Source organism: Episyrphus balteatus, chromosome 3 (assembly GCF_945859705.1).
Source record: "Episyrphus balteatus chromosome 3, idEpiBalt1.1, whole genome shotgun sequence".
In the NCBI taxonomy this organism is placed as follows: Eukaryota; Metazoa; Arthropoda; class Insecta; order Diptera; family Syrphidae; genus Episyrphus; species Episyrphus balteatus.
This window is the reverse complement of record NC_079136.1, coordinates 61,621,636-61,636,334: the sequence shown is the minus strand read 5'-3', so window position 1 is coordinate 61,636,334 and position 14,699 is coordinate 61,621,636. Positions and strand designations below refer to the sequence as shown.

Below are 14,699 nucleotides of genomic sequence, written 5' to 3'. Positions count from 1 at the left end.
TCGAAATAAAATTTAAATGAAAACTAAATGCGACAAATTTTCTATATTAATTCAAATACCCATACTTTATTCAAAATTTAAGTCTTTACAAATATGTACATATGATGCACTATAGAGGGTGACTAATAATGGACTGAGTCCTATGCCCAAACAGCATAGGCTTTTATTCAATTTCTGGATCTATTCAGATTGCATATGCGTAACAATTGTTATTGTTTTTTGACTTAATCTTGAACTTGATCTTCAGTCATCGTTTTCGGTCGCAACTACCGCTATTTGGGAGCGAGGTCGGTGATGGTATGATATGGTTCAAGAGCAATGTGACTGATGCAATTGTTTGATGAGTTGCGACTTGCGATGCTTTGTGCCATATTCGTTGTCGATGATGATGTTGAAGTGTGTATTTTTCGGTCGCAACCACCGCTATTCGGGACGGGAGCAACAGTTGGTATGCCATTTTGAAGAAATGATTGAACAATTAAAAACAAAATTTCGAAATATTTTACAAAGCAGTGTTGCCAGAATATTTTAGAGGCAAGGAGCCGATTTTGAGAAATCTTGGAGCCAAAAATAGTCGCTTTCAAAGATGGTTCAAAAATACGCAAACAATTTTTTGTGGTATGAGATTTTAGATTTTTTTAATCTTCAGATAACTTTTGCTTATCAGACTTCAGGTATAATTTTTTGTTTTTAATTATGTTCATAATTCTGGTTTTCACGCTCATTTACCCGGGTTAAATTAAATTTGTAATGCGTAAAAATTAAAGATATATGGAAATTGGTTGTCTCTGTTCACATATTATTTGGTAGATTTTTCCTGTAAAAAGCTTAGTGACACCAAATCGTTTTCAAAAAATTGATAAAAAAAAATTTTAATATTTTTGAAAAATCCAAAGATGTGTTTTTGAAAATTTTCAAGAATTTTATACCCTGTTTTCACTTGAGCCCAAATGAGAAAATTACGCAAATTATCTCTTTTCGAATGCCAAATTCTATGGAAAAAAAATTTAATTTGAAATCTGAACTGACCTCATGAGCAAAATAATTATCTCATTAGGACAGTCAATTTTACAATTGATTAAACGATTTTGCATACAAATTTTCGTTGAAATTGGGTTAGTCATATTCGAGAATCGAGATATTCACAAACTAAAAACACGGTTCTATGGCAGGTATTGTTAATAACGGTGCAAAAAATGTTGTTTTTAATTCAAAAGTTTTTTATAAAATTACGCAAAAAAATTTGAATGACAGGTTCTGTAACAAAAAATTTTGTCCTCTAAGGAATACTCAAAACTGTTAACTGCCAAGTTTGAAGATAATCGCTCCAGTATTTAAGGCTGTAGCTCGAGGTACATACAGACAGACAGCCCAGAGCCAGACAGAATTTCTCCATCATCGTAATTCGTAATGTCATGTCAGATTGTTATCTTGAGTTCGATTTTTTTTTTAAGAATCCTAAACTTGCAATATAGTAGGTATGTACCTACATATATCGCAAGTAAAAATGTGAAAATTCTTTAATTGTTTCAATTTGATTCGGATAATCGAAAGTTCGCGGTAAAAACCGAGAATGTCATTAATTAAAAGGTATTAAATATAACCATCTCTCCCTCAAAAACAGTTTTTTTCTTTACAAAAGTTGCAGTGCTAAGTTCGTAGTTAAAACTTAAAAAAAAAAACAAGTGCTTCGAAGTTATTCTTTTCTCAATTCAGTTAAACTCTTTAGAATTAATTACTTACATAGGTACCTACATAATTTTATTCATACTCAACTTTTTCTATAGGAAGTATAAATTCTAAAAATCATTTTTGTATGGATGAAAAAGTATTGTGAAAGTATTCGGACCAAAGGAAAAACACCAAATTTACTCCATAATCACTTCTATTTTATTTACGAATTACAAAAATAATAAATTATTTATAACATACTTTTAGCATAAGTTTTTGCTAAGGTTTGACCCTTCTCCGGAAAAAACACTTGCTTATCACTTCCTGGAACCCGATATTCCTCCATATTGCAAGTATATATACATTTCATACCCAAACGCTCCGATAATCGAGCTGAATGTGTACTCGTACAATCGCTTGTACAAACTGCATATTCTAGCAATTTGGCAATTTCCATTGTTTTATTATACAAATTATAAGCAATATCAGATCTACGGTAATCCCTGTGCACTGCTATCAAATGACCATGCATAACTTTATTGACATTGTATTTCCGGTAGACATTTGATTCTTTTTCTAATTTTGCTAAAAATAGTACAAGTTTAGCCCACTTTGTACCAGGTAGTTGAGCAGCTTCTTCCACTAATTTCTCAACCTCATCAGGAGTCTTCTTTGCAGCAATAACTATGCCAACAATTTGATTCTCTTTAAGAGCAAGTAAACTTATTGAATCTGGTGCAGCCACATTATCCATGATGAAATTTTCATCGTGAACATCCTGCTCTTTTGGTTCAACACAATGTGTTAGTGGTTCGTCTGGGTAAAAGTGTTCGCGTAAAAATTCCAAAATTGCTTGACTATCTTCTTTGGTCGCTAAGCGATAAATAAATTCAGTTTGCATTTTTTTTTAAACTACTTTGTAGTGATTTGGATTTTAAAATAATATAATTATAGAGGCCTAATGTAAAAAGTTTCATGCTTATATAGACTTTTTTCAATGTCGTTGAAATGATAAACAACATTAATCGATGTCCCACATGTACTTGAGGTTAATCGTTAATTTGTATTTTAATGTCGATCTAATGTATTGAAATTAAAATGCGCTACTGCGTCGCACAATCATGCTCAGTTGATTTTGTTATTGTTGCTTTGTAAGAAATTGATTTACGAAATTTGTTGGTGAAATTTGGCTAAAAAGTGTGGAAATTTCATTTCTACGTATACGGTTTGACTGTTTTTTACATTTTTTCCACAAACGTCTTCTCAAAACCATTTACATCAGCCAAACGAACGATCCAATACAATTCTTTTTTTTTTAATTCCCAAAGGGAAGTGGGAGCTTATCTGAGGTAATCCGTCGGAGCGGATTTTGTTCGATTTCATCCGAATCGGACAGTTTTTACCTATCGGAAACACACCTCGAAGCATATTTCGTATGAAATCGGAGAATTTCCGCTCCGACGGATTACCTAGCTAGGGCCGAATTGTATGCAATTGAATGGAAAGCGTCTATTTTGTGTTGGTACGACCAAAAAGTGGTGTAGCGATCAGTTGATGCATTTTTTCTGAATACGTCAAACTCTATTTTCTTGTTGTGTTTCTTACATAAAACGTCTAAAAATTTGATGAAATTTTTGTCGTTTTCTTCCTTATTCGTAAACTTGATGGTGTCATTTCTGTTGTTTGGTAAATTTAGAGTTTCATTATTTTTCTATTTTACAACACTTAAAACGTCATCAACATAAATTTAAGTCAGATTCTTGACAATAGGCCCTCTTTCCTCTTAGACGGAAAACGAAACAATTATGTGCAACACAAACTTTTGCTGCTCATACACTCTCTTATGACTTTTTTCTATATTTCTCGCTTCAAGATGTAGTAGACTTTGTTATTACTATATTGTATACTCAGGAACAATGGCTCAAAATTTGAAGCAAGCTATTGCTAAGAGCTTAGCATATTACTAGTTTGCTGAATATTTAGTAATTTACTGGCCGACCGAAAATTGTAACCCTTTTTTAACTAACTTATTAACATTTTACTAACTAGTAAATTACAAACGCCCAATTTATTAATTTTCATAAAAAAATGAAGCAGAATTAAAAATAAAATATATGTTTTTCAATTTATTTCTCTCAAATAAAATTTAAATTAATTTGTTTTTGAGGAAAATGACAGATTTCATATGAGTTTAGCAAGTTACTTAAAGTTAAAACAGCCATTTTCTGATTTTGGCTTTAGTAAAATGTTAAGTTAGTTGTTAAAATCGTTGAAAATTAGCAAATTCTTCTTTTTAACCAAGTAACTTATACTAAAATGGCTTTAACATTTTAGTAAAATTGTTTAAAACTTTGCACCAATGCTTCTACATCAAAGAAAATTATAGATTCATCATCTTCTATACGTATCTCTTTCACTCTATCCACGAAATCAAAAGTATTCAGAACACTAATGCCGACTTTACACGAGTCGATTTTAGCCGCACGATATGTCGGTCGACTAGGATTTTTCTATGGGGAATGTCACTTTAGTCCCCTGGGACTTACGTTCACACGAGTCGAAAAGCTTCGCCACACGGCAAAAATCGACTCGTGAAAAGTCCCCATAACACTCTAAAAGTAGAAATGAGGAGTTGTTCTTTCTTGAATAGCTAATAGACAGGCTTAAGAAAAATAAACGCTTTTCAAAAGCGTTTATTTTTCTTTTAAATAAATTAATAGATAAATTAGTATTGAAAAGCTTGTTTATTGAAGAATATGAACATACATTGAAATTAACTTATATTAATAGTAACTAAAATAAATATTGAATAAAAACAAACATTAACTTTAATCGCCATAGTGTCTTTTCCATCGTCTTCCATCGTCTGTGGACTCTTTAGCGTTTGCGGAGAGACCAGTTTCATAAAAGTTCTTGGTATCATCCGGAATAGTAAATAATTACATCAGCCATCTTTTTTTCCTTTGTTTTCTGGGGCAACATTTTTAAATTGGCAGTTTTTGGAGACGCTTGAAAAATTCCTTTTGTAGAGGTGCAACCGTTACAGGAGATCCGCTGAAGGTGTCACTGACAGATAATGCTACTTTATTTCCAGTCCAGTCTTTTCCGATTTTTCGTACGGTTCAATGATTTTGAAGAACGTTGCAATATTCTTCAGGAAAAATGATGACTTCTTTCTTTCTATATTCCTTTTCCACTCGTCCAAAAACACAATCTGGTGGCATGTACCTACATAGCCGTGAACTGTTATTGAAAAATAATAGCTTATATATTTGAACATTTTGCTTTTTCCCAAAAAAGAGCATATTGCAATCATCAAAGTCGTGTTTTTATTTTGAGAAGCACATGAATCAGAAAATAGACGCAGTTTTTTTTTGGCTTTGGTTCAGATTGTGACTTCAGACTTCAGACTTTTTTTAAGTAGTCCACAACGATAGATGTTACTTCGTTTGCTCCTCTTGGGCCATCCGTCTCCAGCCAAGTTTAAAACACGCTCCTCAATCAAGGTCGATCTCTATAGTACGGTAAAACCATCTTTATAACTTTTTCCTCTCTCTTTATAGTCTACTTTATCAAAAATTATGAGGCTGAGAATTGGAAATTTTGATTTTCGAAAAAAGTGTGGATGTATTGTACATATTTAAAAATTGCATTAAATTTTAGTCTGGAAGCACGCGACTATAAGTGTCTTCAATGACTAAGCCATAATGGATCGTTAAAAATCTTGAAGAGAACGATGAAAAAGCGAATTTGAATATCTCAAAACAGGGATCCTTTATGAATTGGAAACAATTTACTTACTTTTGAAAACCACTCTAATCAACCTTTTGCTTGAACGAAAGTTTTTCAAACTTATAATTTACCCAAATTTATTCTACATTCTTTGTATTATTTATTTTATGCTATAGATAACCTTGCACTACCAATTTGCCCGCCCCCCCCCCTTTAGTAGTGTTGCTTCCGTAAATAAAAACATAAATTTAATAACATGTTATTGTAAAGAATGATGACCTCAATCTTCTCCTTCAATCTCCAAAAAGTAATATAAAACATTGTCGCTTAAATTACACATAACATATTTTTAATTATAACTTACTATTTATTAATAACTAACATGTTAATACTAATTTTTATCTAACCATTATTTTTAAGTTGTTATTGATTTTATATGTTTTATCAAGATCAGACCTCTTAACTATATAAAAGGGAGTAATTAATACGTTCAAGGTTCATATTGTGACATACTTAGTACCTGTTTAAACTACATCCATCGATCAAGCAGCGAATGATGATGTCTCTAGAGTTTCTTACTTTTATCCTTTTGGGATTGTCAACTTTAATTTACTTATTTCTCACTTGGAATTTCAAATATTGGACTGATCGTGGTGTTAAAGGTCCTAAGCCAAAACCGTTATTTGGTAGTCTTCCGAATATGATTAAACATAAACGTCATATTATTTATGATATGCAAGAAATTTACAAGTAGGTATACAAATTTTACAAAATTTAAGAAAGAAGTTAAAATATTTAAATTTTCTAGTAAATATCGTTACGAAGAAGATTTTGTTGGACTTATAAGTATTCGAACTCCTAAGCTAATGGTGACCAGTGGGGATATGGCTCACAGAGTTTTTGTCAAAGATTTTAAAAACTTTCGTTATAACGAAGCTACTACTTGGGTAGATGGAACAAATCTTGAATTTACTCTGCAGAATAATTTATACTCTTTTTTCTAGATTGATTATAAAAATGATAAATTTTTCGTGAAGAATTCATTTGTTCTTCGAGATGATGATTGGAAAGAAAGCCGTATTGAAGCTACTCAGGGTCTGACTCCAAACAAGGTCAAAGCAGCATTTCCAATGTTGAAAAAGAATTGCAATAGACTAATAGAATACATGAAGATGCATTGTACTGGACCCACCAAGACCGGAATCGATATAAAATTTGTAAGTGTGACTATCAAAAAGAGGCAATTACTTTATTCCAAATGCATTTTTTGTTTCTTTATTTTAGGTCTGCCTAAATTACACCTCTGATGTAGTAGCTGATTTTGTTCTGGGCTTACAAACTGACTGTCTTAAAGATAGTTCAGTTAAAATTCCCGAAATGACTAAAAGACTTTTTGAAAAATCTACAACATTTACGGTTTATGCATTTTTTGCTGGATTCTTTCCATTTATTAAGTCAATTTATAAAGAGAAATTCTTCAAATCTGATACTCAGAAATTTTTTGGCAATCTATTAAACACAGGCATAAATATGCGCCAGAAAGAAATTAACAATGACCGTGCTGATTTCTTAGGTCATTTACTGCAAATGCAACAAAAGAAAAACCTAACAAATGATCATTTGCTATCGCATGCGATGACTTTTCTGTTGGATGGGCTGGAGACAACAGCTGCTGTTATTGCTGCGTGCTTATATCAAGTAAGTTACATATAAATGTTGAATGGATTGATTGTTATTCTTGTTTTCTGCTAAAGGCGATTTATTTTGAATTTATTGTTACTAGTATCACATGGTGCTCTTCTCCTCCGCCGTCATCGTATTCATTTTCATATAATAGCTACTCGTCTCCTCGCAGCAGTTTTGACAAAGAAATTCATAGTCATGCTAGCCTTGCGAGTTGCGACATCCACAAGTTGTCCCGCATTAAGTTTTGCACTCAAGTAGTGCAGAATCCGTGTAAAAATTATAGGACTTAACCAGAAGTGGCGTTCTTTTCCAATCATACTTTGTTTTCTCTTTGAACTTACGTCGCCATGGTTAAGCTTGATAATAATGTTCTTAGTGTGTTGTGTTGTAAGCGAGCGTTTATAGTTGGAGGAAGACGAAAGAGATAAGTTTGAGTTACTTTAAAACGGATGTTATAAAAAGTTGGCAACCGAATTTATTTATTTCCATATCTGTCTTTCCTTTATCATACAATGCAACAAAATATAATTCCTCTGCTCTAGACGAATCTTGGTAGTTTTGTTTTTACTTTAGGAAAGCCATATAATTTGGATGGCGTGGCGTTAATGTTTGTACTAGGCGAGCGTGAGACTGATTTATTTTGGCTTATTATTTGCCTAACTTTCCGGAAATCGCCGTGAACGTTTGCTCATCCACTCAGAAGAAAAATTATTTTTGTATCGTATTGGAATCTAATATCTAGAACTGCCTGCTGTTCAATTTTGTTTCTTTGCGCCAAAACAATAATATCTTTATCTTTTCTTAATAAGTCTTGCCTTATAGTTTCGGCAGAAATTCTACCAATTTTATTCATTATAATAGATTCTTGAATTTTATTTATAATAATTTTCTTTGAAATACTTCTTGGTGATAAAGCAAAATTCTTACCTTTGACAAAATTTAAATCTGTGATGAGTTTTTCGACCATTATAAAAATTTAAATCGTGTTTTCTAGCGAATCAACTTTCCTTTTTGGTTGTTAAAAATGAATTATCGCGTCCGCTGCCAGTTTTTTAGAATCTATGGAACCCATAAATGACATAAATAAATGAAAGCCACCCAGACGGATAACAATTTTTCTTAAGTCTGAGTTAAGTTTAGCAGAACCTCCAATATCATAAGCTTTTCAGAAGAGAGGTTGATCAAATGTTACGGTACATGTTTTCTGGTGACAGCACTTGCACTTTTCTAGGTCAAAATAAAGACTCGTAAGTCGTAAGTATGTTATTGTGGTTGTTGTGTGGAGTATTGATGAATGGAAGATAAATTTTTCGAACTCCTTTCCTTCTGGTACATTATTAATAAAATCATTCCAACCATCAATTCGCGAGTTACAAGATCATTTTCCATACCTACAAAAAAAAAATCAAATGTAAATTTCCGTTCTGGACCTAAACAGTTAGTAAGCAAGGAGTTTATACCAAGGTTGGGAAAAGGACAACTAAGAAATGAAAAATCTTTTTCAATATCATGTTATGCACTCCTAAAGCTTGAAATTTATCCCTACCATCTAAGGTATAAACATTGTCAAAGGCAAAAAACTCGAGGCAAAAGCTACCCTTGGCGACTTTCAGGTTAAAGGTAGGAAGATTTAAAAAGCTTGAGCAAGGGAAATATGTTTTAAATATTTGTTTGCCGGTCCACGTACATATATACATATTTAGCAATCACAGTTGCTAAAAAAAATGTTTTCAGTTTAAGGGACCATGCTCTGGCTATCAAGTCCTGTAAAGCTACCACAACACAAGGTGGATATTTTTCGGTTTTGTAGACCATCGATCTAATACCTGTTTCGGTTGTCTGGTATATAAATCATCCAAATGTTGAGATCAAATCCTGTAGGGAGAAAAAAATGTAAACAAATGTTGGCAAATAGATAAACAGATTACCTACTCACCTGAACGCTAATGGCTATTTGAGCCTTTTTGTCCGATATGCTGGCAATCTGAAAATATAATAAACATTATAATTAGAATTCATAAAATTTTTAGAATAATAAAAACAACTACAGATTTAAAAATAATTATGAAAATTGAAATATTAAATTTTGTACTAACCCAGTGGCTCCGCCATTTCATCTTTCATGTGTTTGGTTTGATCGTTTGACAATGTTTATCTGTGGTTGTCATCTTCTCCCCTCTACTAAATGTCAACATACCCTTACGAATTATAACTACAGCTTCAGCTTTTACTTCTTTCTTCAGGATTTTGATTTTTTTCATCCTTAAATGGTTTTGTTAAAATACTGCGGAAAAATATAATTCTGTTATGATTTGGACGATCAATTTATATAAACATCATATCCATACTTCTAACGCAAGTGTTCTCTAACTGTTTGTTTTGCTGGTATTTTTTCACATTTTATTTCGTCCATTAGTTCAGAAATTTTGAACTGACACTCTTCGGAATTTTTGCTTCATTTATTCGATTGTATTTGAGTCGTTTTTCGAACTCTCTCTAAACTTTACTTCGCTCATTTTTCTAATCCTTTCCATCTTTACTTCAATAGGAATCGGAGGTATTATTTGTTCTGCTGCCTAAATCTCCACATCGTCTTTTGTTTTGGCTGGCTACATAAATTTTGTCCTTACCGAACACTGCCTCATAAACGGAGATGCTTTGCTTCTTCATTATTTTTTGTAACTCGTGTCGCTGCGCTATCTTAGGTCTGCTCGCTTCCATGGTTGCTGATCGAATGAAAAATACCTCGTCTTCGTTGTTTTATATCGTACACGGAGAAAAAATAAGGTGTGAACCACTTTATTTCTGGTACATTTAACTTTAATGTAAAGTTAAAATAGGGATGACTCCCCAATAAAATGAAATTTACCTTACTTTTCTAGTAAATGTATAGCTTATGATTAACTTTAGAGTAAAGCCTTTTTTTGTATGAATTTCTTATAGAAATTACTAGAAAGTTAGGTACATATTTTATCTTACTATAAGGCTGAAAATATTGATTTTTAAAGTAAATTGAACTTCTCTGTGGAAGGTATATAATTTAATTACAGATTGGATCAAATAAAGTCAATTTCATTTTTATTGATGACATTTAAAAAAAAAAAATTGTTTGCATCTATCTTACAAAAATTAATTCAAATAAAAAAAGGTTTGTAATTATTGAAAAACATAACTGGGTAACACGTACTTAATCCTCAAAGCCATTTAGGAGTAAGTACGTATGACCTTGTTATGTTTTTCAATAATTACAAAAATCACCTTTTTTTATTTTAATTAATTTTTGTAAGATAAATGCATACAATTTTATCTTAGCAAATATCATCAATAAAAATGAAATTGACTTTATTTGATCCAATTGTTTGCGAATTCTTTATGAATTAATGTAATTATTCCGCACTCGCCACATAAAAACTTTGACAAAAAAAAAAACATCCAACACAAATGGAGAACAAATGGCGCACTTTTCAATGACAGCTTAAAGAGTTTTTTCTATGTATCGAGGGCACTGATCTCTATTGGGGAAAATTCCTAGAATTCAGTATTATTATTACCTTAGTGTAAGGTAAAACTTATTCATAGAATAGTTAAATTTGTAAAATATGTTTTACTAGAATCTTAAAGTGAAAAGATTCATACACTTTTTTGGTTGAAGGTATATTTGACTCTACACTGAACCAAATCCTTACGTAAATACAACGAAAAAATTCGTTGAGCCAACGAAAATTTAATTAATTTTCAGCCGGTGAAAAATTTAATTGGCTCAACGAAATGGCTTTCATACGTTAATGAAGAACTTCATCAATTAACGAAAACTTTCGTATTTTAATGAAATTTTTCATAAAAAAATTTGATCGAGAACTAATGAATTTTTACATCACTTTACGAAATTTTTTCATCAATTAACGTAAAATTTAATTAAAACTTTCGTAAACTAACGAAGTTTTTCGTAAATTTTATGAATATTTTAATTAAATTACGAAAAAATATTCGTTAGCTAACGAAACTTTTCGTTGTATTAATTATTTTTTTAGTAGATTATTTGTACATTCTTTTCGTAGAATTACGATTTTTTCGTTAACCTACGAATTTTTTCATTCATTTTTATTTTTATAAATATTTAATTGGACCTGTTAAATCATTGATTCAATAGTCCAAACCAAAAATTGGCGTTTCGACCCGGTGGAGCTCACTTAAGTCAACTGATGAGTCCGACTTATCGTGAGACACCTTGTCAATACGCAAAAATTTTTTATATTCAGCTCAGCTTACATAGATTTTTAAACAAAAACCTAATGTGAACTATATCCAACAAGATTAAATTTTCAATATTAAAACAGAAATGCACACAAGTCTACCTTTTTTTTGTTTTTTTTTTTTTGTAAGGCAACGATTGTTTTTCGTTAACTGATGTATTTTTTCATAAGTCAATGTAATATTTCATTAATATATGAAGATTTTCATAAGTTTATGAATATTTTCGTTAGTTAATATTGAATTTCATAAGTTAATGAATTTTTTCGTTACTTAATTAAAACTTTGATAAAGTAAGGAAAAAATTCTTATTTTTATTCTTTAAAATGAGTATGAAATTTTTCGTTAATTGATGAATCTTTTCATTGAATTGGATTTTTTGTCACTAAAAAGGGAGAAAAAGTGTATGAAACGTTTTCATTAATTGATGAAGGTTTTCATATTATGAAAAATTACATATTTTCGTTGAGCCAACGAAAGTTTCGTTGGGCCAACGAAAATGTAGTGTATGAAACGATTTTCGTAATTTTACGAAATTTATTATTTTCAGTGTACGTAAAGAAAATATTGCTACTCGTAAGGTATATACTACTTTAATTTGTTCACCGTAATTTTTTTGTAAAAATTACTTTACGGATCAAAGAAATGTTCAATACGTAAGGTAAATTTCACTTAAAATCTAGGGCTTTTTACTTTAATTACCTTACTAGTCATATGGAGTATAAAATACTAGATTCATTTTTCTCTGTGTATGTATCGATATTCCGTTAGTTTTCTTTTCTTCAACTGGCAAAGAGTTTACTATCTTTTATAGGCCGGTGCTAAATTTTTATACAATTTAACCGATTTCTCTTCCAACTTTTAATTCTTTTTAGCTAGCAAAATATCCAGATAAACAGGAACTACTCCTTAAAGAAATCCTTGAAAACTCAGACGAAAAAGTGGAACTAACTTACGATAAACTAGATTCGATGGAATATTTTGATCAATGTTTCCATGGTAAGTCCATTTTAACATATTTTTTCTTTCAAATAAATAAAAGTTACTTTTTGTTATGTTTCAGAAAGTATGCGTCTCCTCCCACCAGCTTTAATTTCCAATAAACTGTGTACTGAACATTGTGAAGTGAAAAACAAAAGTGGCATTACATTAAAAATGAAACCCGGTGATATCGTTGTTATTCCTCTATTTTGTTTACATCACGATGAACAATATTATCCTGAACCTGAAGAATTTATCCCAGAACGTTTTAGTCCAGAAAATGGTGGCCACAAGAAATTCCGTGACATGGGAGTTTTCTATCCATTTGGTGACGGCCCACGAATGTGTATGGGAATCAAATTTGCTCAAGCTCAAACAAAAATTGCAATTGCTGAAATAGTAAGGAACTTTAATGTTAAATTACATTCAAGGACTAGAAGAGATAATTATGTGCAACCAGTTTATTTCCTTGGATCTTTGGAAGGTGGAATTTGGCTTGATTTTGAAAACAGGAAAAAATAATGGGGCACCTCTCTAAAAAAAGTTAATTCAAATAATAAAACATGTATGAACTTTAAATATATTTCCATAGCCTTATAAAATGTTAGGCTTTTCTTCAGTATTTAAAAAAAAATATATCAAAGTTTTTAAACGAAATTCTTCTCTGTAAAACAAAAATATGTTCCCCCATTTTCATTAAAATGTGCCAGAGAAAAAAAAAACACACACACGATTGCTCAATTTAATTTTCAAATCAAGTCTGTCAAAGGGAATTTTATAGAAAAAAAAAACAACCTGGAATGTTAACTCTACTCAAACAAGTAGTAGTTTTTATATACATGAAGGTGGGTAGGGGGCTTTAAAAAATCCAATTTTGAAGGAAGTATAGCACGGTAAAGATATGTACTTACTTTCCTTCTTTTTTTTATTACTTTATTAAGTTTTTGTAACACTGTGTTGGTCCTTATTCAACAAAAAAAGACACACACACATCACACATTCGACATTCCACCAAGGACAAAAGATGCCAGCATAGAATTTTTCAAATGGGAAATGCGGTTCAAAAGAAATACCTGAAGTGTATGAGGCTAATTCTGTTATGTTATCTCACATAGAGTAGAGGTGCTTTTGAGTGAAAACGAAAAGTGCGGAATGCTTTTATCCTGTTGTCTCCCCAGGGGTTTTGCTTCTGTAACATACCAAAAAAAAAAAACATACTCGTCAATATATGTACTACATACAAATATATTAAATTTTCTTTGAAAGGATCATAACGTGTGTAGGGGTAGGGGGATGCTGCCTTGTTCACTTTTTAGTTAGTTTTTTTTTATCAGGCAGACGACAGACGTCAATACAGCTCAGATTAGAAAAAAAATCACCCCTAGACATTTTTTTCATGAGTACTGACTTTTGCGAGGAATTGAAAAAGCCTCTAAGATTATCATTGACATTTAAAATGCATGTCTACTTGGACGTCAAACAACGCGTTGCGTCGTGCTGCAATTATGTGCACACCGGATTCAACTGATTGGCAATACCAGAAAGCCAACTCGATTGTCAATACCAGAAAGTCAACTTGAAACCTGACGCGCGTCACTTTTTGAAAAACTGATGCGCGATTCTTTTTAAAAACTGACACGCGTCACTTTTATGAAAACTGACGGGCGTCATTTTTAGTGAAACTGACGCGCGTCACTTTTGTGAAAACTGCCAGGTGTCACTTTGATGAAAAGTGACGCGCGTCACTTTTATGAAAACTGACGGGCGTCATTTTTAGTGAAACTGACGCGCGTCACTTTTGTGAAAACTGACTCGCGTCACTTTTGTTAAAATTGACGCGCGTCAGTTTCAAACGTGACTTCTGTGGATCTTTGCCGTAAACCTTTCTCGGAATCAATAAATTTGTTGTTAAAATTTGTACTGAATGATATTAAGTAGATAATATCTCTTAACTCTCACCTCACCTCTGCAATTTTTGAATTATTAAATTATTGTCAATGCAAATTCTTCCTGTTTATGTTCATTCAAGCTTATTTCTTTTACCCCCATTCCACTTGATAGGGATTTTTTTATTGAACGCCAAATTTCAGACTAATATTTACCTGATTTTACTATGTGCATATGTATGTATGTATACATATTGTATCTACTGTATGAGGAAGTTTCATGTCATCATAGATTGAAAATGTCAACGTTGTCCTTGTCGCATTGATGTGCGGAAAAATCTTTTTTTTTCCTTCAGAGTCATTGATTTCAGCCGTCGTCGTCGTAGTCATGGCCATTAGTTGTTAATAAATGTGCAAAGATATGTACGTCAGCAATGACAGTTATTCAAATTTCCAGAACCGCAACAACAACATAAAATTTATTCATAAAAC

General features: G+C 31.7%; 2 protein-coding genes across 3 annotated transcripts; one reads left to right on the top strand and one right to left on the bottom strand.

Annotated features, from left to right (window-relative positions):
* LOC129915405 (arylalkylamine N-acetyltransferase 1-like) lies at positions 1-3,710 on the bottom strand. The gene has a single exon (XM_055994919.1). It carries the CDS (start codon positions 2,570-2,572, stop codon positions 1,922-1,924), a length of 651 nt encoding a protein of 216 aa, XP_055850894.1. The 5' UTR covers positions 2,573-3,710; the 3' UTR covers positions 1-1,921.
* LOC129915400 (probable cytochrome P450 28d1) lies at positions 1,625-12,978 on the top strand. Of its 2 annotated transcripts, none has more exons than XM_055994914.1 (7): positions 1,625-1,747; positions 5,853-6,153; positions 6,212-6,350; positions 6,408-6,620; positions 6,688-7,101; positions 12,216-12,339; positions 12,404-12,978. In XM_055994914.1, the coding sequence occupies exons 2-7, from the start codon at positions 5,957-5,959 to the stop codon at positions 12,841-12,843; spliced, it is 1,527 nt and encodes a 508-aa protein (XP_055850889.1). In that variant the 5' UTR covers positions 1,625-1,747; positions 5,853-5,956; the 3' UTR covers positions 12,844-12,978. The 2 variants fall into 2 exon arrangements, with proteins under 2 accessions (XP_055850889.1, XP_055850890.1); XM_055994915.1 differs by having other exon boundaries at positions 1,637-1,747; positions 5,899-6,153.
* Positions 12,979-14,699: the final 1,721 nt, after the last annotated feature.